At 45.5% G+C, this 23,144-nt stretch overlaps 1 protein-coding gene across 2 annotated transcripts; it reads right to left on the bottom strand.

Annotated features, from left to right (window-relative positions):
• Positions 1-2,877: 2,877 nt before the first annotated feature.
• Positions 2,878-18,332, bottom strand: C13H8orf33 (chromosome 13 C8orf33 homolog). 2 transcript variants are annotated; one of them, XM_066640759.1, is made up of 10 exons: positions 18,281-18,332; positions 17,032-17,099; positions 16,078-16,235; positions 14,913-15,003; positions 11,543-11,680; positions 10,478-10,654; positions 8,845-9,026; positions 7,080-7,170; positions 5,789-5,935; positions 2,878-4,209 (listed from the first exon to the last, which is right to left on the bottom strand). In XM_066640759.1, exons 5-10 carry the CDS (start codon positions 11,607-11,609, stop codon positions 4,019-4,021), a joined length of 855 nt encoding a protein of 284 aa, XP_066496856.1. In that variant the 5' UTR covers positions 11,610-11,680; positions 14,913-15,003; positions 16,078-16,235; positions 17,032-17,099; positions 18,281-18,332; the 3' UTR covers positions 2,878-4,018. The 2 variants fall into 2 exon arrangements, with proteins under 2 accessions (XP_066496856.1, XP_066496855.1); XM_066640758.1 differs by lacking the exon at positions 16,078-16,235.
• Between the last annotated feature and the right edge of the window lie 4,812 nt (positions 18,333-23,144).

The following is a 23,144-nucleotide window of genomic DNA, read 5'->3' as shown; positions in this document are numbered from 1 at the left end:
TCTGTCATAGCCCATTTCTAAAATCAGGAGGTTGCACATACACATCATGGCTTGTAACCCGTAATGGATTTTTCCTCCAGAAACTTGTCCAATCCCCTTTTCAAGGCATCCAGGCCAGTTGCCATCACCACATCTTGTGGCAAGGAGTTCCACAGACCAACCACACGCGGAGTAAAGAAATATTTTCTTTTGTCTGTTCTAACTCTCCCAACACTCAAATTGAGTGGATGTCCCCCAGTTCTGGTTGCCCTTGTTGGCTGCCTCCGCTGCCCACTTCACTGCCAGAGTCCCTCCCTTAGCTGTTGGCAGTGTCTGCATGCTCCTCTTCCTCGTTCATCCCACTCTTCTGCCTTCTGAAAGTGGAACAAGTGCAGAGGAGTAGAGAGGTGAGCTAGAAGGGCAGCAGAAATGGGAGCACTAAAGGCAAAGGAAGAGTGTGCCGTCAGGGTAGGAAACTGCTTGGGAGCGGTTGGGTTACAGTCTGCTCTGTGCACCGGCAGGGGGAGAGTCAGGTTGCAGCCCAGGGGGTGGTGCAGGGGTGGTGGTGCCTTGCCATGCCGCTGCTGGGTGCTTGATAGGGAAGGGGGCTCTGACCAGGCCTAAAGAGTGGGGGAAAGATATGGGGAACATTGAGATACGGGGAAAAGTTCTGGAGAACATTGAGATGGAGCGTTGTGGGGAAAATCAGTTCTTAGCCTGCCAAAGCCATGACAGTCATTAAACCTGCTTCAAGGGGTAATGAATCTGTGCCAAGGGATCTTGTGATGACCCCCCTCCCGCCCCAACCGTCTCCTGGTTGAATTACAAGGTTGCATTGCTCTGCTGAAACAGATACAGACGGTGTACGTTCCACCACTCCCAAACTTTATACCTTACACATCTATTTCTGCAGGGCAAAGCATGACAAATATCCCACGTTGCGCTGACTTGCAAATATTTTGGGGGCCCTGTACAGTACCTGGATTTTGCTGCGACTCCACTTGAGGCTGAGAATGCCCTACCTCTTTCCCCGACGAAGGGCCGTGGTGCTCGTGGTGGGGATCCCTTCTCCGGGCATCCGCGCTGAACAAGACACCCGTGAGTCGCTCCATGGACGCCGCGATCTCTTCCTCGCTGTATTCGTGAGGCCTTCCGGAGCTGCCACTGTAGTACGTGGTTGGGACCGAGCTACTTCCCTTATCTTTTGCTTCCTTGATTTCATCGTCCGGCTTCTGCTTCATCAAAATCAGGACCAAGACTAATAATACCATACACAAATAGGCCACCCAGGTTTCATCCATCTTAGCACTTGGATACTACCAGCAGTGGATACGTCAGATACTGCTATGGCAGAACAAAGCTTGCGATGGGTCGAGTAGCCGTTTTCAGTGTCCCAAATGCAACAATTGTCAATATCCAGCTAAAGCAAAAATCTGTTTCAATGGGAAATACCAAGCTTCAAATGAATCCAGTAACTAATAGCTAAATATGTAGGACGTACAAAGTTGCTTCTACCCTAATTCTCATTCAACAGCAGTTAACACAAAGAAAATCAGCTCTTTTGAGTGTCAGAAAAATCACATAAAAATAATTGTTTCTATATGTTGTTACCCAATGAAAGAAGCTTTCTTCCTACACCCCACTAGCCTAGTACGTTTTTTCCTGGCTGTTCCTTGCTGAAATTATTTGTTCAGGATAGAAGCAGCTTGCGTTGAAATATTGTGTAAGGTTGAAGGATGGAATTCAGAATTACCAGGTCTTCTTTCAGGAAATTTTTCAAATTTCCTATCATACAACTGTTTTCCCCCAGCTCTTCACAGGTAAATGCAAGACAAGAAGCCCTTTTTCTCTGACCCCCAAACAACCTGCAATGATCACACTTCAATTGTTGTAGGCTCCTTTTCCAGTCAAACAGAGGAGGGTCACTCTTTGCTGCTCTAGAATATTTTGGCTTCTGAGGAATCTACAAAAGTATTCAGAAAAGAAAAAAACTTTTCACATTAATTGCAGAGCTATAGATTTTCTCCCCGTTTGTAAACAAAAATCAGTAGGTACGGAGATTAAGGTGCTGAATTTCTCTCTTGATGGGAGAGTGAAATCAGTCCAAATGGATGGTTGATGATCTTGGATGATGGATGTTCACCTGTCTGGGAAGCTGATGATTCAAGATCTCCCTTCTAAATGCTGTTCTGCCTCTGTTACATCCATGCCCCCCCCTTCAGATCCAATCAGCTGTTCCATACACCACTTAACAGCCAAGGGACCTATCAGAATACACCAATCCACCCACATCCTTAACCAATCCTGGCAGCAGGATGGTGGAAATAGTCCATCGTTTCATAGGGGTTGGCCCAAAGGGGCAACATGGAAATAGAGAGTCAAGTGAAAGGAGAAGGCTTGGCTGGGAGTCCTGTTTTCGAGTCCCAGCATCTTTTGGGCAGCTAGGGGGTGGAATGCATTTCACTGCCCCTGCCAGAGGTTTTTTGTTACAGATGAGAGTGCCAAGGCTGAAGGGGGAGAGACTGTGTCAAAGTACCTGCTGTCCCTTCTCTGTTGTATACTCTCAGCTTGTGAGCTGGACAACTCCAGCAACTTTTGGATGGTTGATCCTTCTTGCCCATCTAAGCAATGAAAGTGAAGCTTCCCGTGTCTCGACTAGATTTATCTGGCGATGCAGATAAAAGTTGAAATGTCTTACCATACCTAGAAACGACCCAATGATAATTTTATAAGTGGTTTTCCATACGCAACTTAACAACCAAGGAACCTATCAGGTCTGGGGCTTACTTCTGAGTAAAACTGCACAAGCGAGCACTCAATTATACCTCTTCTATTTGATCTTTAAGCAGAGTGTAATCAGTTTCCAAGGCAGAAATAAGTGGCAGGTGAAGAAAAGACTGATGAAAAAATTTAAAGTTTATTTTTGTGTGTGTTGTACAGCAACAGTCCCCATCACAAGGCTGCCTGGCTCAGCGCAACGGGGCACAAAAATTGCATGCTGGGAAAAGCCCTCCTACCCACCCTGATCCTCTGACTGCTACTTTGAGGCTTGTGACATCCTCTGAACGTGGAAATAAGTGGCAGTGACATCACCGCATAACATGTTCCATGTCATCACCACTTCCTGCCAGGTTGTGAGGGTGTCTCAAGCTAGATAAGTTTGGGAAACGCTGCTGTACTGTCTTGTTGAGACATGGAGGGGGGGACGGACGGACACATTACAATGAACTCCGGCATTTCAACATGTACACTTATCCTAAGTCATGTTCAGCAGCTGATTTCTTCCCAGGAGATTCCAACTCTTTCCCCGGTTCAAAATATGGCAAGCGACAGTGAACATGATGCAAAATGTTCTCAGGCATGATGCAAGTTGTTCGAGTCAACTTTCCTACCCTAAGGTTTTTCGCCTTACAGAAAGGCGCGGTTTGTGCGTCAGTGTGGCTAGCTTTGGAAGTGGTGCTGTTAATGCCAGCTGTTCTGCAGGAATTAGCACAAAACATGATTAATGAGCAACCATTTCATTGGCCAATCAATGCAGATCAAACTGCTATTAGAGGCAGAAGAGCAGATCAGAGTAGCTTTCTGATCAGATGGCTACACACACTCAAAAGCTGCCCTGTAGCTCCAAGAACAGAGGAAGCAATAAACAAGGCAAAAAGTGATCTCCGATGATGACACAAGAAGCACTTTCCCTATTTTATACTACAAGGGAAGTGACTTTTTGCTATTTTCCATATTTCTTTCCCCCCACACTGCCATCATTTCCCAAATGTATAGGGGAGAGATCAAAAGACTCTACTGCATCAAGCTGTCATTTATAACAGCAGAGTTAATGGGGAAGCAGTTGTCTTATACCACACCTGTGTGACCCAGCCTCCCCAAAAAGGCACTTTAGGTTTTTGTGCTATTCAGCCTCACAACAGTTTCTGGGTATAAAGGCCTTTTGGCAACTCAAAATTTTTTTAAAAAACAAAGAACGGCAAGCTCTGCCCACATTTTTCAGCACCTGACCAAGTCCCCAAGCGTCCAACAAGCTCTCTTAGAAAAAGTTAAAGCAGAACACTTCCTGGGAAGGCGTAAGCACAAAAGAGCAAGGACTGGCTGTCCCAGGGCAAGTGGAGGAGGATTGTGTCTGGCCTCTTCTGGTGGCTTCCGCAGATTTCCTGAAAACCTGGCTGCTCTTCTTGAGGGTGTCTTCGGTCACTTCTGTGATACGAGCCGCTGCTGAAGCTTAAAAGAGAGGAATTAAAGGATGTCCACTGAGCACTCAAAAGCCATCATAATGCCCTATCCACAATGAGTTCATCTAATCACCTCCTTCTGCAGTGCTTTGCTGGCATAGGTGGGAGAGAGGCAATCTCCAAGCAAGGAAAGGCAAATGACTGCATTTTGGGAACCTGCAGTCTTAGGCTGCAGGCCTGTCCACATTTACCTGCGAGTAAGCCCCATTGACTACAATGGGACTTACTTCTGAGTAGATATACATAGGATTGGGCTTTTAATTCCTAAAATGCTCCTTCCCCTCCAGAAACTGAATGCAGAAACAGAACAGCCACCTTCTGCATGAGAGAGAAATCCGAGCCTTTGTGACATCCGCAACCATTACACCAATCCCCATCTTTGTCTCATATCTATTTGCATGGCTAGCAAACAAGAAACCTCAAGCATAGCATTGGAGTCAAGTTCACCAAGCTGAGCAGGACTGGAAGTAAAATCTCAGTAACTAATGGGGAAAGGAGCTGGTACCAGAATATGCATATTTTTCTCTTTGCTCTCTTCCCTTTCCCTCCAACCCTCTATAAACCCTCCAACCCTCTGGGCAGGAGGTCTGGTCTAGAGGGTTGAGCCTCCATTTGCCTGAAGATAACATCTGAAGGTCGCCAGTTCGAGGTCACCGGCACCGTGCGACCTTGAAGCAGCTGACAAGCTGAGCCAAGCTATTCCATCTGGCGTGGGAGGATGGAGGCCAGAATGTGCGGCCAGATCAAGAAAGAAACATCTGAATGTTGTGGTTTCTTGAAAGACAGAAACCTTCTTTCAAATTGTAAAAATCCCTACAGGAATTTAAATTGCCTGCCTATGTAAACCGCCTTGAATAAAGTCTAAGGAGAAATCTGAGGACCAAGAAAGGTGGTATAGAAATACCTGTATTTATTATTATTATTATTATTATTATTATTATTATTAAATCTTGTTTCAGCTGCAGCTCTTCTGGTTTCAGAAGTTTTATCAGCACACTGGCCATATATTTTCAAGCATCTTTTCCCCCCTAAACATAAGGAGTAGAAATTTGGTTGGTGTTTTTTTTGTTTTTGTTTTTTTAAGGAAAGCAGAGATCCAGTAGCCAATTTCTATGGCCATTTCCATATTTTGTGACTTTTCAACACTCTCACCCAATTGTACCAAACAAGGGCTTCCCATTTCTAGTCCTCTCACCTACCCTACATGCTCTTCTACCCTAGCCTGCTAAAAGATGAAAATCACCCTTTACACTTATCTGTATTATTTAAGAGAATCTTGTCCCTAATCCCCACTGCAACTAAGCTGAAACCTTACCTACCCCATTTACCCCAGCCTCCACCCCCCTTGCAACTCTGTTGTCTCCCTTGTGTCAACAGCCAATTTGTAAGCACCTTGGGGCAGAGAAATGCTGTTTTTATTCCTTGTAAACCACCACATATACGGATGGAGCAGTGACAACATTAATAAGGACAATGAGAAAAGGGGTGATGGCTTTGGAAATTCGGAAGCATAACTGCAGTCTTCCAAATTCTTACCCAGGTCCCGAGTGCAAGTTTGACTTCCCTACCTGCTTGCATGAGCTTCAGTTGCTTCCGTCTTTCCTCAGCCATTTTTGTCCTGTAATCACCAAACATGGCACGCATGATCTGTCGCTTTTTAGGCAGCGCAGCCTTCCCGCTGCGCAACGTTTTGATGGCCCTTAGTGCTTCATCCTCTGAACCAAAGAAGACGGCATATGTCACATAAACACACAAGATAAGGACTCCAAAAAATGTATGATACACCTTGTAGTGTTACGCTTGGGTCAACCTTGGGCTGCGTTCAAAGAAAGTTAGCTGTAATCACATCCCACTGAAATGGGCTTCAGTTAGCCAGCCATGACTTTCTCATCGATTTCAACAAGGGGAATTACTTGCTTAGTCATGACCAACTTTCTTTGGATTCAACACAATGTGGTAAAGATAGTCTAGTAGTCCACCTATAGGCACATTCCATCTCAGAATTAGAAGGGGGGGGAATAAGGCCATGGAGAAGGGGGAGGCTTAAGTTAGTTATTGCTCACCCCTCAAAAAACAGAAATGTGTTAAGAACAGATCTACAGTTCCTTTGGTTGCCTGCTTCAGGGCTTAAGCAACCCACATAGTTAGGAAGGGCTGTCTACCGAGTCAGACCATCTAGCCTAGAATTGTCTTTCCCACCCCTACTTGAAGATGCTGGCAGGGATTGAACCTGGGACCTTCTGCAGGCAAAGCAGACACTCTCCCACCAGCCCCTCTAACTAATTCATATGGTCCTTAATACCAACAGCATCTTTTCTAAGGCCAAACGTGCGCTAGGGGCTATACAGAACAGAGATGCGACATAGCCCCTATTAATGAGCGGTTGAGATCAAGTTGTACTTCCTTCTTATCCAGAAGAAAATTGTGTCTTCTCTAGCAATGCTTGCTTTACTGTGTACAGGTGTGCCCCCATATCTGTGGAGGATCCACTCCCCCTATGAATATGGAAACCACGGATAAAAGGGACGCCTGTATTAATAGCGGCCTGAATGTTTATGCTAATAGCATGAACACTTGAATGGTTATAGCGTCCTGTTTAAAGCAAGGAACACTTAGCCTTTAAAGAATGATATTGGGTGTGGAGAGGGTCCATGAGCATGCCCCCCCCCCCCAGATCTGCAGGTACAGGGTCCCTCTATTTAGGATGTTATTGTTTTGGAAATATTTTTTGAAGGCTGGTATATAAATCTTGAAAATAAACACATAGATAACCACCCGAAACCCTCCCACCTTTAATATTCCCGCATTCATTCGTCTCCAGCTTTGTTCCCACTTGTCTTCCCCAACAAACAGACTTACTCTGCTTTGGAGTGGATTTCTGAGTCTTCAGGCCAAGCTCCAGCTGTTCCACGCACCAGTCCACCTCCCTCTTTAACTGTTCCTCAGATTGCTGCATGAAAGGAGTCAGGACAGAAGAAGAGAGAGAAGACCGTTAGGACGGCCACCGCGAGGCCCTGCAGCACCTGCCGTCAGCATCGGACAAACAGGTCAACCTCTGTAAAAAGGGATAAACAAGCACAAAGCTGACATAATTAACACCCAGGTTCAGAAACCAGTGGAAGAGCATTTTAACCAGGTAGGACATAAGAACATAAGAACAGCCCCACGGGATCAGGCCATAGGCCCATCTAGTCCAGCTTCCTGTATCCCACAGCGGCCCACCAAATGCCCCAAGGAGCACACCAGATAACAAGAGACCTCATCCTGGTGCCCTCCCTTGCATCTGGCCTTTTGACATAGCCCATTTCTAAAATCAGGAGGTTGCACATACACATCATGGCTTGTAACCCGTAATGGATTTTTCCTCCAGAAACTTGTCCAATCCTCTTTTAAAGGCGTCCAGGCCAGACGCCATCACAACATCCTGTGGCAAGGAGTTCCACAGACCAACCACACGCTGAGTAAAGAAATATTTTCTTTTGTCTGTCCTAACGCTCCCAACACTCAATTTGAGTGGATGTCCCCTGGTTCTGGTGTTATGTGAGAGTGTAAAGAGCATCTCTCTATCCACTCTGTCCATCCCCTGCATAATTTGGTATGGACATTCTGCTGCAGACCTAAAAATGCCCATTCTACAACAGCAAAGGAGGATCAGAGCAAGACACAGCCTATTTAGGATTTATAAGGATGTTTCATTCCATTATCTCTGGCCCGATTAAGAACCCACCTTTTCCATCATATTGCAGAGATGATTAAATCAGCACTGCTAGGAGGATGTCAACACCTATCGCCACTATTGTGAAGTATCAAGGTACACAATAAACTTGCATTGTTTCACGATTGTCCGGAGATTAAGCCACTTGCATTCCCTACCGTTTAACACTCCTGTTTTCTAATTTATGGCTCGAGGATTTCATTTCATGCATCTGATGAAACGGACCACGGTCCATTAAAAAAAAAAAATTTGCGTTGCTACAGATTAACAGGGCCTCTTCTCTGGAAGTTATTACCATGGAACAGATACTTTTGAGGTCTTGCTTTCAGCTTGCATTCCTGTTTGGGCTGCAGAAATGTAGTGCGGACAAAAGTGACATGCAGGTTGAACCTTCAAAGGAGGTTCATCTCCTTTGAAAAGGAGATGGAGGGTGGTGATTTGGCCCTCTGGGCTCATTCAGAATGGTCCAGTGATAAACATGGTTGCTGAATGCAGCCAAAAGCCTGTCTTTTCATAGCATATGCTCACCCACAGGATCCATCCCAGGTGCTCTTTGTAAGTCACAGTTTCAGACTTACACGGTTTCAGGTGGCTTAAGCTGCAGCCAATCCTGGATCCCTGTTGCGTCTCCCTGGCGTATCGCATTCACACATTACGTGTGCAGGTGGCAAAGCTGGGCTTGGCCCAAGAAGTGTGTGAAAAAGGGCCCAATGTATGAATTCCAGACGCAGCAGTCTTTTCCCTTCTTTATTTTTTTTCCCCTTCCCTTCATATTTTTACAAGGGGAATTACTTGGCCAATTGACACCATTGCGGTAAACCAGACTGATGGCAACAGACTGATATTGGAACTGATATTTCAAGTCACACACTGCTCCCAGTCACAAGGGAACAAGCAGCCTTGACATACCTGACACGTCTCAGCTTGGTCCAATGTGCCTTTCCCAGGGTGCTTGCTCTCTCCATTGACACTGACACTTGGTTCTACCTTGGAGGGTTGGCATTTTTTCTTCTTTTTCTTCTTGCTTGATTCACCAGCTCCTGCTATGGGCTTTGTTTCTTTTCCAGTTGATTCTTTAGTCTCTGTTAAGACTGTCAATTATGAAAGGATGTTTAGCTGATCAATCACCTGCCTTCTAACCATTATTCATAGTTCAGGACATTTGCAGGACATTTATACTTCTAAACTTAATTATATTTAAGGACATTTGCAGATCTGATCTATTGGCAAGACACCACAACAAGAGAACATGTACAGCGTCTATTCCACCTGGCTGGAAGAGGAATTTATGCTAAATAAATAATGAAAACAAAGGCTCATTCCTGAATAAAAGGTCATTAAAGCTTTAGGATTTAACCATTACAATAAGATGAAGGAAGGACAGAAAAGGGGGAATATATTTAAATGAAGCTGGGGATTCTTTAAGAGTTTCTAGAACAACAAGTAATTCAAGGCTACTGAAGCCAATGTTATTTCTGTATTCCTTTACTAAGAATCAGTCTGGATGTGATGATAGAGAATGAAGCCTAAGTTCCATTTTGTATTACTTTGGAGAATTAAAAAAAAAAGCAAATAAAATCTAGTTGATCAACAATACTTTGATGGACTAAGAAAGGTATCTCTGTATTGTTTGTGTAGAAATTGTGTTTTTTTTAAAATACTAGTTAAACTACTGATGGCTGGTGATATCCAAAGGTAGACATGCATAGGATTGGGCTGTAAGACAGGGGTCTCCAAACTTCTCAGTTACATTGTATATTTTATACATTTTGGCAGGCAAAAAAAAAAAAATCAGTTTTATAAATAATAAAATGAAATTTAAATGAATGCATTAAGTTTTACTTGGATCTTTTTTGTCAGCATGATATGATTCAAAACAAAAGAGAAATGAGACAATTACAAAGAAACAATGCTGTGCTCAAAGGGAGAAAAGAAATGTAATGAGTAAAAATGTCAAACAATAGCAGATGCGCTTACAGAAAAACAAACACAAAACAAGTTGCTGTGGGCCAGATAAAAATCTTGTGGCGGGCTGGATGTGACCCCTGAGCTGTAGTCTGGAGACCCCTGGACTTAGATCTCTCTGCAATGGTCTTAAAACACACATAATTTAAAACCCTGGTGTTTTGAGGCACTGAAGGCCAAGACCATGATTTAATAAGCCAGAAGCTACCACTCCTTGTTAGAAGGAAATCCATGTTCACTTTTTCTTTCCCTATCACGGCAACACAACACAAACAGAACAGTCCCCCAATGCAAAGAAGTGTGCCTTTTTCTTTCCCTATCACAGCAACACAACACAAACAGAACAGTCCCCCAATGCAAAGAAGTGTGCCTTTAACTCAACATGGGCGATTAAAAATCATGCCCTTATCAATTAAAACCATTACCCAGACCGATCTCCCATGTAGTCACTTGCCACTTACATGGAAGAGATTCAACCTTTGCCAGGTTTCCTCACCTGGAGTCAACTCGCCACAAGCGAGCAGGAGTGCATCATTTCCAAGACTGGATTAAAACATGCAGCCACAGGGCACCGTACCTGCTTGGGCAGCCTCCAATGAAGGAACCCCTTGCGCAGGGCATTCTTCACCATCTTGTCTGGTTCCACCTACTGCGTCTGATCTATTGGGGCTCAGGAAGGTTGAATTATCTACCACTGTGGCTTTGCTGGATGGGGAATCCACATCTATCACACCTTCCGCTGCAGCCACAAAACCTGGATCCGACTCATAAGAAAGAAAGGAGGGACTGTTGGGGATGACAAAGTTGAAAGCAAACCCAGACTTTTCTGCTCCAGTGGAAAGGTCCTGTCTCCCATTCTCATCATCCCGCAGAAAAGGACCACCAGCGGTCTGCTCTTCAGAGGCATCCACCCCTGCGGTTCCACTGATTTCTTCCAGGGCTCTCTCAGAAAGATCAAACTCAAACTGAAAGCTATTATCGGATGGTGCAAACCATGATCTCAGTGTCTCAGGGGGCTGGCCAGATTGCTTCCTGTACACCACGCTGCCCGCAGAGAGAGCATCTCCTGGTTGAATTTGTACCTTCCCAGTCTTCATTGCTGCAGGGAACAGAAGAGTTGGCATTTCAGGTAGGTGACTAGTCCTCATTGTTTTGGTGCTATGCCAAATCAAAACATTACATGGGACATCACACCAAGGAAAGCCAAATATTTAGTTCCCTCCTTCACGGAGTACACTGTAGCCGAGTGGCAGAGCTACTGCTTTATATGCAGAAGGTCTTGGGGCTCAATTCCTGACACATCTAGGCAGGAGAGACTGGGAGAGACTGAGAGGATAGCCCAATCCTATCCAATTTTCTGGTGCTTGTGCGGTTGTGCTAAGGGTGTCTGCACTGCATCCTGCGGTGGAAGGGCAATCACTAGGGCCTTCTCAAGGTATGGGGACATGTGTTCCATTACCACAGGGCTGCATTGTGGCTACACCGGAGCTGGAAAGTTGGAAAGGACTGGGCCCTGAATCCCTGGAGATTTGCCTCCCGTCAGGGTAGCTACTGAATTAGATGAACCAATGGGCCGACCTGGGGAGAAGGCAGCTTCCTATGCTCCTGTGTATTTCAGACGCTGGTTACGTTCCCACCTCACCTGCTTTTGCTGCTCTCTTCCTCTCCTCTGCCATCTTAAGCCGGTAGTCCCCAAAGACCTGTTGCATCACCTGCCGCTTCTTCACGAAGGGAGCTTTGCGGGAACGCAGCACCCCCAGGACCTGCCGCGTCTCGTCGGCTGCTCTCCAGAATTGGAAGGAAAGCACAGAACACACATACAGTTACAAATTATTTATTTAGTCTGGCATTTATGTCTGTTGGGTGTTTTGGCGTAGGGTACTTTTGTATTGTGTTTGGGTTTTTTTGTTTTTTTTAAATTTACATCTGCTTTTATTGGTGCCCTTGATGCCATGACTGAGACATACAAAATTATGCAGGGGATGGACAGAGTGGATAGAGAGATGCTCTTTAAACTCTCACATAACACCAGAACCAGGGGACATCCACTAAAATTGAGTGTTGGGAGAGTTAGAACAGACAAAAGAAAATATTTCTTTACTCAGTGTGTGGTTGGTCTGTGGAACTCCTTGCCACAGGATGTGGTGATGGCATCTGGCCTGGATGCCTTTAAAAGGGGATTGGACAAGTTTCTGGAGGAAAAATCCATTACGGGTTACAAGCCATGATGTGCATGTACAACTTCCTGATTTTAGAAATGGGCTATGTCAGAATGCCAATGCAAGGGAGGGCACCAGGATGAGGTCTCTTGTTATCTGGTGTCCTCCCTGGGGCATTTGGTGGGTCGCTGTGAGATACAGGAAGCTGGACTAGATGGGCCTTTGGCCTGATCCAGGGGGCCTTTCTTATGTTCTTATGCTTTTATTGGTGCCCTTGATGGCTGTCTTTATTGTTTTATTATCAATTATGCTTCCCTTTTTCTGTGCTGCTAAATTTCTATGTTCTTATATTTTTATCAACTCCTGCTGCTTTTATGATTTTTTTTGCTTCTGCCTCTGGCTTTTTGCTTTTTTATTGAGGCATTATTTTTATATCTTTTTATAATAACTGTTGTTTGATTTTATGCAAGCTGCCTAGGGTGCCTAGGGTGGGGGAAAAGCGGGGTAAAAATGTATTCAATACATTTATTTAATTCAATTTTAACCCTGCTTTTCTCCCACATGGGTACCCAAAGCAGCTTCCAAAATACATGAAACAGACAATAAAAATTAAATACTATATAAAATCCAAACAAACATTGTCAATGGTATTTATATACAGTTGGCATCCTTCAGTCTCAGAAGACTATGGTATCGCGCTCTGAGTGGTGGTTAGTGTCCTCTCCAGTCCGTGAAGCCTGGGTAAAGTAGGTATGGAGGATAGACTGTTACCCATGCAGCAAATCCCCCCTCTCCACGTCGCTGAAATGGTCCAATGGAAAGGCAGAGGCCAAATACGGTTGGTTCCAGCGGCGTCGCAGGAGTTGCCAGAACGTGACTGTGTTCAGCCATGAACTGCCTCAGGGAATCCGGCTCCGGATTTTGCCTCGAGGTTGACTCCTGAAGCCTCTTCCATAACTGGATGTAGCCACAAGGCAGTGGAGGTTTGGGATCAGAGTTTTCCTTCTCTCAGATGAGCTGCCATCCCAGGCTGACGAGTCCCGTCTACCCAGTGGCTGTTTAGTCGCCTCTTACGACAAGTACAGCCAAACTGAGGGCCTATTCTTATCCCCCAGCCCCCAGGGGATGACGGTATTTATATATCGTTTAAATGCCGGTATTTAAAACAACGGTATTTATATACCGCTTTTCAAAGACACGTTCACAAAGCGTTTTAAAGAGCAAATCAAATAACTAATGGCTCCCTGTCTCAAAAAGGCTCACAATAAAAAAAGATGCAAAGGAACACCAGCAAACAACCACTAGAAAAAAGACACTGCTGGGGTGAGGAGGGCCAGTTACTCTCCCCCTGCTGAATAAAAGAGGAGCAGCCACTTGAAAAAGTGCCTCTTACCCAGTTAGCAGGGATGATTCAGAAACACCAGCAGCAAAACACATTATACACAGAGCAGTAAGAACCCACTCATAAAACCAGCAGGCATCCATTTATTTAATACATTTTTAAATTAATAAATAGTTCAACCACATTATTACTGTAGGACAACCCAATTTTTTTTTAAACAACATTTCTGATGTGCAGCCTACTTGTGTTCTCTCTTATAGTAGCCCTATAAGACAGGAGTCCTCTCATTTTGTAGCTTTGTCCCATTTTACATACGAGGAACCGAGGCTTCGGGACAATGCCTTGCCCCAAGGCAGAGTCCGTGAATTAAGATTTGAACTCATGTACCACCCAAGACTACATGTTCTTGGCAGTTTGGTAGCTGCTGGGGGGGGGAGACATACCTCCACATGGTTGGGTTCCATGTTGCAACAGTAAAAAAAAAAATGCAAAACACATTGCACCATTCAGCTAGACGGTCCTATTTGTTTTCGTGCCCACAGAACACCTCATTGTAGGGTCAATGACAGAGAAAGCAGCCACGTGATTCAGCTCACCTACCCTGTAGGGCTGCTCTTAAAGACAGTCCTAACACTTCATCTGGCTGCAAGAGTCTTAGGGCACAATCCTAACCACATCTACTCAGAAGTAAGTCCTATTTTGTTCAATGGGGCTTACTCTCAGGAAAGTGTGGTTAGGACTGCAGCCTTATTCAGAGTGTTCCCGAATGAACACACACACGGTTCTTTGGATTTTTGGAGAAGCAAACAAACAGGCGACAGGAGAATTCAAAGGACTTCTAACGTTTTACTCGTTTGCAAACGGGGCCTTCCACAAACACACACACGTGGAGAGACGGGTGAACAATTACAATGATGATGGTTTTATAGGATAGACTAGGTAGGGGAGGGGGGACAAAAGAGCACACAAAGAGAGCAAAACACATCCATGGCAAGCATGGGAAAAATAACAGACCAACAGTCCCACAAACATTTGGCTTGGTTATCAGATCAACATCTTGATCCTCAGGATGTTCAGGAGGGCAATTCGATACGCATCGGCAATTTGTTTACAGATATATCCATTACAAAGGATCTGGTACTCTATGCATCCCTTTTATTTGTTTATGGCTCTTATTTATGACTTTCTGTTTACCCTTGTGAACATACCACAGTTAGCCTGTTCTCTAAGAGGGATTTTTAGATGCTGGCTTTTGGTCAGAGAGGAGCCTTATGGGTGAACTGGGCATCTTGGGATATTTCTATATTGTGAGCTCAGCATATTGTTATCAAGAGTCTGCAGATCTGATAATAATGATGTCCTTTACCAATTGCCAATGGGAAGGGAACCGGGTGAGAATTTAGAGTAAAGCCAGTACATTAAGGAAAAAAGCAAATATCCTTTTATTTTGTTTACCACATGAAATAATCTGTCCTTCAGTTCAATTAGAACTCAGAGTGGCTCCTAATCACCTTGTTTTGGAGTTGGGTTAAGCCGTAAGAGGCCGGTTTCCAGCTGAGAGATGCACCACTCCAGTTCATCCTGGAACGACCCTTGGGGAACCTGGATTAGTGGAGAGAGAACAGAGGGCGGCTAGTTAAGAAGGAGTGCATGTGAATATAAGTGAGCATGACAAACAACGTGAAGATGAGTAGAAACTAGATCAAATAAAGAGCAGAGGGCTTGCTCTGTTTTCAGTCAGGACCGGTTCTTCCACGAGGCCAGCTGGGATGGTTGCCTCAGGTAAAAGATTGGCAGAGGGGGCGTGCACCTCTATACGCCCATGCTCTTCCTTCTTTCTGGATTCAAAATGGAAGAGGGGAATGAAACAGAAGAAAGTCTCGGACATAGCCAAATGAAACTATAGTAGAAGCATGAAACCCACAGCTATAAAACAATTGTATGCGAAGAACCTGGGTGAACAGGATAGTTTTAGTCTGATGCTGTAGTTTCAGTACCTTTATTGGCATACAGTTACAATACATACACACTTACATATACAAGAGAAAAAAAAAACCTTAGAAGAGCTGACTAGAGAACCATAACATACCAAACTAAAATTAACAATTATAAAGCACAGACTTCAAGAAGTAGAGACACGCTTCAAGTTGGATGCCACTATTTGTGAAATAAATGTAGCTATCTGGAAAATGATGTTAGGGTCAGTGGAGGCTAAAAGAAATTGCAATATAACAGAGACCTCAAAAGAGGAGTTAAGATTGGAGAACTAAGCATTTCCTCCTAGCCACACTATGAAGCTAGGCAATGAAAAAGGAGGTGATCTAACGTTTCTGCAACTCGCTGGGGGCAAGGACAGATTCTTTCCTGGAGAGGAATACCTTGAAACCTACCCCAAAGAACAGCCGATGGAATAGAGTTGCAATAGTCTGATGCTGAAAGCCGATCCATGTGGGCACTAAGCAAGCAACTATGGGGAAGCTTATCCCAGAGCTGAGTTTCCACTGCAGAAAATGTCCCACCGCTTGGTCACCATCTGCCTGGTCTCCCAAGACCAAAGCACCTGAAGACCCACTTCTGATGTACAGCTTAACCAACAAGCTAAAGGAGCAAATTTCAGCCCTTCAAGCCCTTGTGGTAGAAGGCAAAGGAACCTACACTTGATAAGATTGGACTTGCACCTTTATTTCCGGCGTGTTGCGATCATGAACAAATCTTTTGTCAAGGGAATATTTTGAACACCTTAGAAGTGACTCCAGGGAAACTCAAGCAAGCTTTTGGGACCTTGGGTTTGCTGGAGATTCTGGTGAATCACTTTTGATGAACTGAGAATATTCCTTTAAAAAAAAAAAAAAAAGATTTATTCATAATTAAAATGCTGCCAGAATTCAAGCCCAGTCCTATCAGCTGCTCCTCTCTCTCTTCTTAAAAATCTCGCCTCAAATGCTTTCCTCTACATCACTACAAAAGAATATTGAGAAGAATATTGATATATGCTGACAATCCAATTCTAAAAGCAATTTAGAACAGTGTTTAACTGTGGGTCGGGACCCACTAGGTGGGTCGCGAGCCAATTTCAGGTGAATCCCCGTTCATTTCAATATTTTATTTTTAATATATTAGACTTGATTCTGCCATGGTATGTGACTGCATTTGGGGAAATGTTACAGACCTATGCTTTTAACAAGCTACTCCACATATGCTTTTAACAATGATAGTAAATGGGACTTACTCCTGGGTAAGTGTGGGTAGGATTGCCACCTAGGATTGTTAAAAATTTTCCTGTTTGATGATGTCTCTTCCGGTCATGATGTCACTTCTGGTGGGCCCTGACAGATTCTCATTCTAAAAAGTGGGTCCCAGTGCTAAATGTGTGAGAACCACTGATTTAGAAAGCAAAAAATAATAATATGGTTCCAAAAGGGGCTCACCATCTAAACAAGGGATATACTAACTACAGCCACCAGGAGGGATGCTGGGATGAATCAGGACAGCTGCTTCTATTCTATGTTTTATTAATAGTTATCACTCTAAATATTAGAGAGCTGCCCTTTAAAAAGGGGTCTACCAGGGACCATAATGAGGTTGGCCATCTCTGTTGCAGCTGATAGAGAAGGGTAGCCAAGTCCTTACCTCTTCCATTAGGAGAGTTGACAATCTTGGCTCAGTTACAGTCTTCAAGTCCTTGGCTCACCATCCCTCTAGGAGCACAAAACAACGGGGTCAGCATATAAAGGATTTAAGGGGCATATGTACCATTCAGGTCATTCCTGCCAGTGAATTTTGGCAGGTGTAGCTTTCTAAACCCTTCCATGTTGAGCTGCACCTGCCAACATTCCCTCTTCTATACACCGGTTAACGTATAGGGACTCTGCCCCACTTTGGTAACCCTAGAAAGAAGGGAACAATAGGAGGGGGGGGGCATGATAACCACTAGGCACTGCTTCCCTTGGTCAGCCTGCAGTCCCTTGGGGAGTCCAGAACCCTGAAGAGCTGCTGCCAGGGGTGTAGATAACCCACAGCACAAAAGTCAGACTCAGATGGCAGTTTCATATGCAAGTTCCCAGTCTCTGACAAGGAGTGCTTGGGCAGCAAACACATTTCACACTCCCCCAATAACCCCACAAGGTTTTCTGCAGCTGCTTAAAAGGTACAGACAGGGTGACCAGATACAATGGAGGATGGAGTGCCTATACCTTTAACTATTGTGTAGAAGAGAGAATTTTGCAGCTTAAAGTCCCACTGAGTTCCACAGGATCTCCCCCCCCCCAAGTGTGCCAAGGACTGCAGCCTAAGGCATTTCCCTGAGCATGTGAAAAGTGCCTTTCCTTCAAGTTACCTTGTTAATAATGGCAAGACAAGCACAACATATAAATAGGGTGACCTATTTAAAGGGGGCACAGAGTGGTTGAACCATGGTATGGAAGGGGGAATTTGGGCAGGTGCAGCTCAACATGGAAGAGTTTAAAAAGCTCCACCTGCCCAAATCCCCTCTTCTATACAACGGCTCAAGGTAGAGGCACTCTGTGTCTGTTACCCCTAGGCAACCCTACCCCACAGACTTCAGCTCCCCCAGTGACCTACCTTGCAGGGCTGTTGTGAATGTCAGTGTAGGTGAAGCACTGGAGGCGCTGCAACCAATAAATGCTATTACTGCCTGCCTCCTGGGTCCTGAGTCCAGGCAGGCAGTAAGGCAAGCCACCCGCCTCCCCATAGCCTCCCACACCCTGCGCACTGCAATCACTGCAGCTCTGCCCCCAAAGCCCCCTTCATGGGCCAGATTCAATGCAGCCTCAGCAATGCACCCTGTTGACTTGGAAGCAAGCAGGTCCCACTCAGCACTATGGGATTTGCCTGCAGGGGGGAAGAACCATATGCTCACCACACTCTGCTGGGACTCTGCTACAAAGCAGGAGAGCCGGACTGGTTCCAGTGATGCACTGCTTCCTCCCCACCCCACATTCCCCTCCCCACTTGGCACTGATGTTCCGCTGTCAAGCTGCTCTGCCTGCGCACTGCTGGAAAGGCCTCTCCCTTCCGCCCCCCACACAGTTGCAGCTGCCTGTCATGCTGCCCAGGGAAGGATCACAGAGCATGTCAGGCACATTATTTCTCCCTTTCCAACCCCAGTGCGCAATCGGTTCTATTCAGAAAAGGAGGCAAGTCCTTTTCTATGTTTTGTGGCGGAGCCATGTGAAATGCCTGCTGTGGCATAAAAAGAAAAAAGGCAGGGGAAAAATCAAATATGCAGCCATCTTACATTATGAAGGATTTCTGGTTGGGCTTCCTTGGGGCTTTAACTCTGTAGTAGTCAAATTAGGGCCCAATCCTGTCCAATTTTCCAGTGCCGGCGCTGCTGTGCCAATGGGGCATGCACTGCATCTTGTGGTGGGGCAGCACTCACAGAGGCCCCCTTAAGGTATGGGAACATTTCTTCTGTTACCTTGCGGCTGCACCGGTGCTGGAAAATTGGATAGGATTGGGCCCTTATACTACTACATACTGCTACTACATGTAGTATACTACTACTACAGTGATACAACTACATTTTGCATGGTTTGCAAGAACTCTCCAGCAAGCTCTTTGGTTAACCACTAAAAAATGGGCTAGATGCATTTGATGAAGCAGAGGCTGGTGGGATACAAGTACAGTACTGCACTATTGATGCACATGGGATTGAATTATGTAAAGTGATCTCATGCTTCTTGCTTATGAACCACCAAAGTGCAAGAACTCCAGCAAGCTCTTAGGTTAACCATTAAAATGGGCTAGTGGTGTCCTGCTTACTCCTGCAAGCATCCTGTTTCTGTTTGCCATTCCAGGGACCAACTGCTGAGGAATCCCCAGGGACGCAGAGCTGCACCCTGCTGTTGAGCTCTTCTTGGCTGGGAGGGAGGCCTGGAAACTGACAGCCTGGGGCTGGGCGCACCTTCATGTGCCTTCACCAGGGCCATAGCTAGGAGGCTATGCAGGGGATTATTATGCAGGGGATGCATAAATATTATGCAGGGGATAATTATGCAGGGGATGGACAGAGTGGATAGGGAGATGCTCTTTACACTCTCACATAACACCAGAACCAGGGGACATCCACTAAAATTGAGTGTTGGGAGAGTTAGAACAGACAAAAGAAAATATTTCTTTACTCAGCGTGTGGTTGGTCTGTGGAACTCCCTGCCACAGGATGTGGTGATGGCGACTGGCCTGGACGCCTTTAAAAGGGGATTGGACAAGTTCCTGGAGGAAAATCCATTATGGGATACAAGCCATGATGTGTATGTGCAACCTCCTGATTTTAGAAATGGGCTCTGTCAGAATGCCAGATGCAAGGGAGGGCACCAGGATGAGGTTTCTGGTGTGCTCCCTGGGGCATTTGTTGGGCCACTGTGAGATACAGGAAGCTGGACTAGATGGGCCTATGGCCTGATCCAGTGGGGCTGTTGTTATGTTCGAGGAGGGGTTCCCCCCCCAGCCAGCAGTTCCCCCCCCCCGTAGAATTTTTTTCCAACCCTGTCCTCTTTCTGTCTAGTCTGGCGTCCATTGGGGATGATTTGAAGCCCTTTCTGCAACTTTTTTCATGCACAGGAGGAAAGAGGGCTTGGTGCTTCTGGCAGGGGATGGGAGGGAGGGAGAGAGAGAGTGCATGTGTGTAGAGTGAGTAAAATAGGGTCCTGGAGGGCTCCTTGGAAGTTATGGCCTCTGGTCATTCTCTGCCCCTATCCAGAGCTGGGCTGGTCAAGAGAAGCTACAAGGAAGAGATTTCTACTTGTAGTGGCAGGGGGTGGGGTGGAGAGGGTGCTCTTTCTTCTACTGTGGAACATGCTAATTACTACAAGGTATTGCTGCGGCGGGGCAGGGAGAAATATTTCTGTTTGGAGACTTCATGGTGGGGTTTTTGCCTTTCATATATATTTTTAAAATTAATGGCTACTGCTTGGGGGCTGGGGAGACCCTTTTTCTGGTGGAGAAAGCATGGAAAGCATTTGAGCTAAAGAGAACCAAGAACTTAAGTGTGGAAAAGGTTCTAAGCAGGGGCGGATCCGGGGGAGGCCATGGGTGCAGACCCCCCCCCCAACTGTCCTGCCAGCAGGGAAGGGCACCCGCCAGAATGGAGAGCAAAATCGGGTATCAGGGAAACACCCACTAGGTGGGTGCTGAGGAGATTGGTTGGAATGGGAGCCCAGGTCTACCCACCCAGCAAATAGCCACAGAGCTCAATCTGGAGACCAGGTCTACCCAAGCAGGTAGACCTGGGCTCCAAGTCCAGCAAATAGCCACAGAGGCCTGAGGGAGGACATGATTGAGACATTCAAAATTATGTAGGGGATGGATGGAGTGGATAGAGAGAGATATTATTTTCCCTATCGCATAACACCGGAACCAGGGACATCCACTAAAATTGAGTGTTGAGAGAGTTAGGACAGATAAAAGAAAATATTTCTTTACTCAGTGTGTAATTAGTCTGTGGAACTCTGTGCCACAGGAAGTGGTGATGGCATCTTACCTAGATGCCTTTAAGAGGGGATTGGACAAATTTCTGGAGGAAAAGTCCATCATGGGTTACGAATCACTCGTGATAGGTATGCGCAAGCTCCTGATTTTTGAAGTAGACTACCTCAGAATGCCAGATGCAGGGGAGGGCGCCAGGACACAGGTTTTGTCTTGCTGTCTTTTGTGCTCCCTGAAGCATTTGATAGGCCACTGTGAGATACCAGAAGCTGGACTGGATGGGCCTTTGGCCTGATCTTTGGCTCTTTGTATGTTCTTATGTAGGCTATAAGCTCAATCAGGAGCCCAGGTCTACCCAAGCAGGTAGACCTGGACTCCAGGTGGGAGCCCAATTTCACCTGCCCAGCAAATAGCCACAGAGGCTATAAGCTCAATTGGGAACCCAGGTGTACCCAGCAGGTAGACCTGGGCTCCAAGTCCAGGTAGGAGCCCAGGTCTACCCGCCCAGCTAATGTCCACAGAGACGATAAGCACAAGCAGGACCCCAAGTCTACACAGCAGGTAGACCTGGATTCAAAGTCCAGTCTTTACCCACCCAGCAAATAGCCACAGAGGATATAATCTCAATCAGCAGTCCAGGTCTACCTGGCTGGTAGACCTGGACTCCAAAGTCCAGGCAGAAGCCCAGATCTACCCACCTGGTTGACCTGGGCTCTGAAGGTAGTGCTCATGGTCTCCCCCTTATACCCTGGATCCACCCGTTTCTAAGGAGATTCAACTCTCAGAAAGATAGAATTCAGCTCTACTAGGTAGATTCAATAATTCAAATCTACTGTACTTTGCTTTTTCAAAGTAATGAATATTGTAAAAACAAAACAAAAAACAAACTAGTGTTCCAATGGTTGGCAAGCTTCAGTCTCGAAAGACTCTGGTATAAGCCTACAGCACCTGGTATTCCCAGGCAGTCTCCCATCCAAGTACTAACCAGGCCTGACCCTGCTTAGCTTCTGAGATCAGACAAGATCGGGCATGTGCAGGGTAACAGTTGTTTGGCGTTACTGTATTTAACTTGCACATCTTTCCTCTTGCTTTTATGTAAAGTAAATAAATTTTATTTTAGTATGTATCAATGCATCAGCAATGTGTCCTGGGCTAATGAAATGCTTTCAATACAAGCAAATACTACCTGCACCACAGTGATATGTTTCACTTTTGCAGGGATGCAAGCCTGTGTATTGTGCTGGTGTGTAAAATGAAAGGATATGTTGCATGTTATTTCTAGGTAGACAAATACATTCTACATTGCATACAGAGATGCATTTATTCTATGCAAATGATCGTTACATTGGTTTACAGATAATGAATGTGGCTTTCAAACACCACCACCCCCCCCCCCCAAATATTTTATCTTCATGAAATTTGGGGGAGTTATGGGTCTTTGATGTTTCTCCGTACTTATCCCTTCATTTTGCACACTAGTATAGATACCCAACATAATACCCCCCCTGAAAAAATAGTTCCCCCCCACCTCTAGAATCCTGGCTATGGGCCTGCATAATAATAGATTAGACTGCAGAACAAAATATCTACATTGCAGTTCACACCATAGCAACTAGGTGTTTCTTTTTAAAAACCTTGAGCCTCCGCATTAGACAATACGCAGCTTTAAATCTGAACCCCCTTTAAAAAAATTAGCATAGACAATGTTATATTTTGAAAGATGTAACTCTTGGTACTGATCTGCAGAGGAGATCAGTCTTCTTTAAACACGGAACAAAAATCTTAGACACAAAGGCAGTGGTGGATTCAGGGATCCTAGGGCAAGGGTCCTGTGCGGGACCCCCCGTGGCATACTCCCCCAGTGGTTTGGGAAATGAAGGTGACAGAAGCTGGGGAGGGGGAGAGTGAACAGAATGGCCAGTGGTTGGTCTGTGGAACTACTTGCCACAGGATGTGGTGACGGCATCTGGCCTGGATGCCTTTAAAAGGGATTGGACAAGTTTCTGGAGGAAAAATCCATTCTGGGTTACAAGCCATGATGTGTATGTGCAACCTCCTGATTTTAGAAACGGGCTATGTCAAAAGGCCAGATGCAAGGGAGGGCACCAGGATGAGGTCTCTTGTTATCTGGTGTGCTCCTTGGGGCATTTGGTGGGCCGCTGTGGGATACAGGAAGCTGGACTAGATGGGCCTATGGCCTGATCCAGTGGGGCTGTTCTTATGTTCTTAACTACAATTCCCAGGAAGCCTTGCAGGTCTTCTTGTTGTCTGGTGTGCTCCTTGGGGCATCTGGTGGG

The sequence above is a fragment of the Tiliqua scincoides genome, chromosome 13 (genome assembly GCF_035046505.1).
Source record: "Tiliqua scincoides isolate rTilSci1 chromosome 13, rTilSci1.hap2, whole genome shotgun sequence".
NCBI lineage: Eukaryota > Metazoa > Chordata > Lepidosauria > Squamata > Scincidae > Tiliqua > Tiliqua scincoides.
This window is presented reverse-complemented; position numbering and strand designations above follow the sequence as displayed.

Bases quoted from the DNA above. Each gene is read 5' to 3' on its own strand.
- C13H8orf33 (XM_066640758.1), bottom strand. The intron at 5,936-7,079 runs GTAAGTCTGTTT...TCTTTGGTTCAG, and splicing joins GAAATCCACTCCAAAGCAGA to AGGATGAAGCACTAAGGGCC. The intron at 4,210-5,788 runs GTAGGGAAGTCA...CTCTCTTTTAAG, and splicing joins ACTGAAGCTCATGCAAGCAG to CTTCAGCAGCGGCTCGTATC.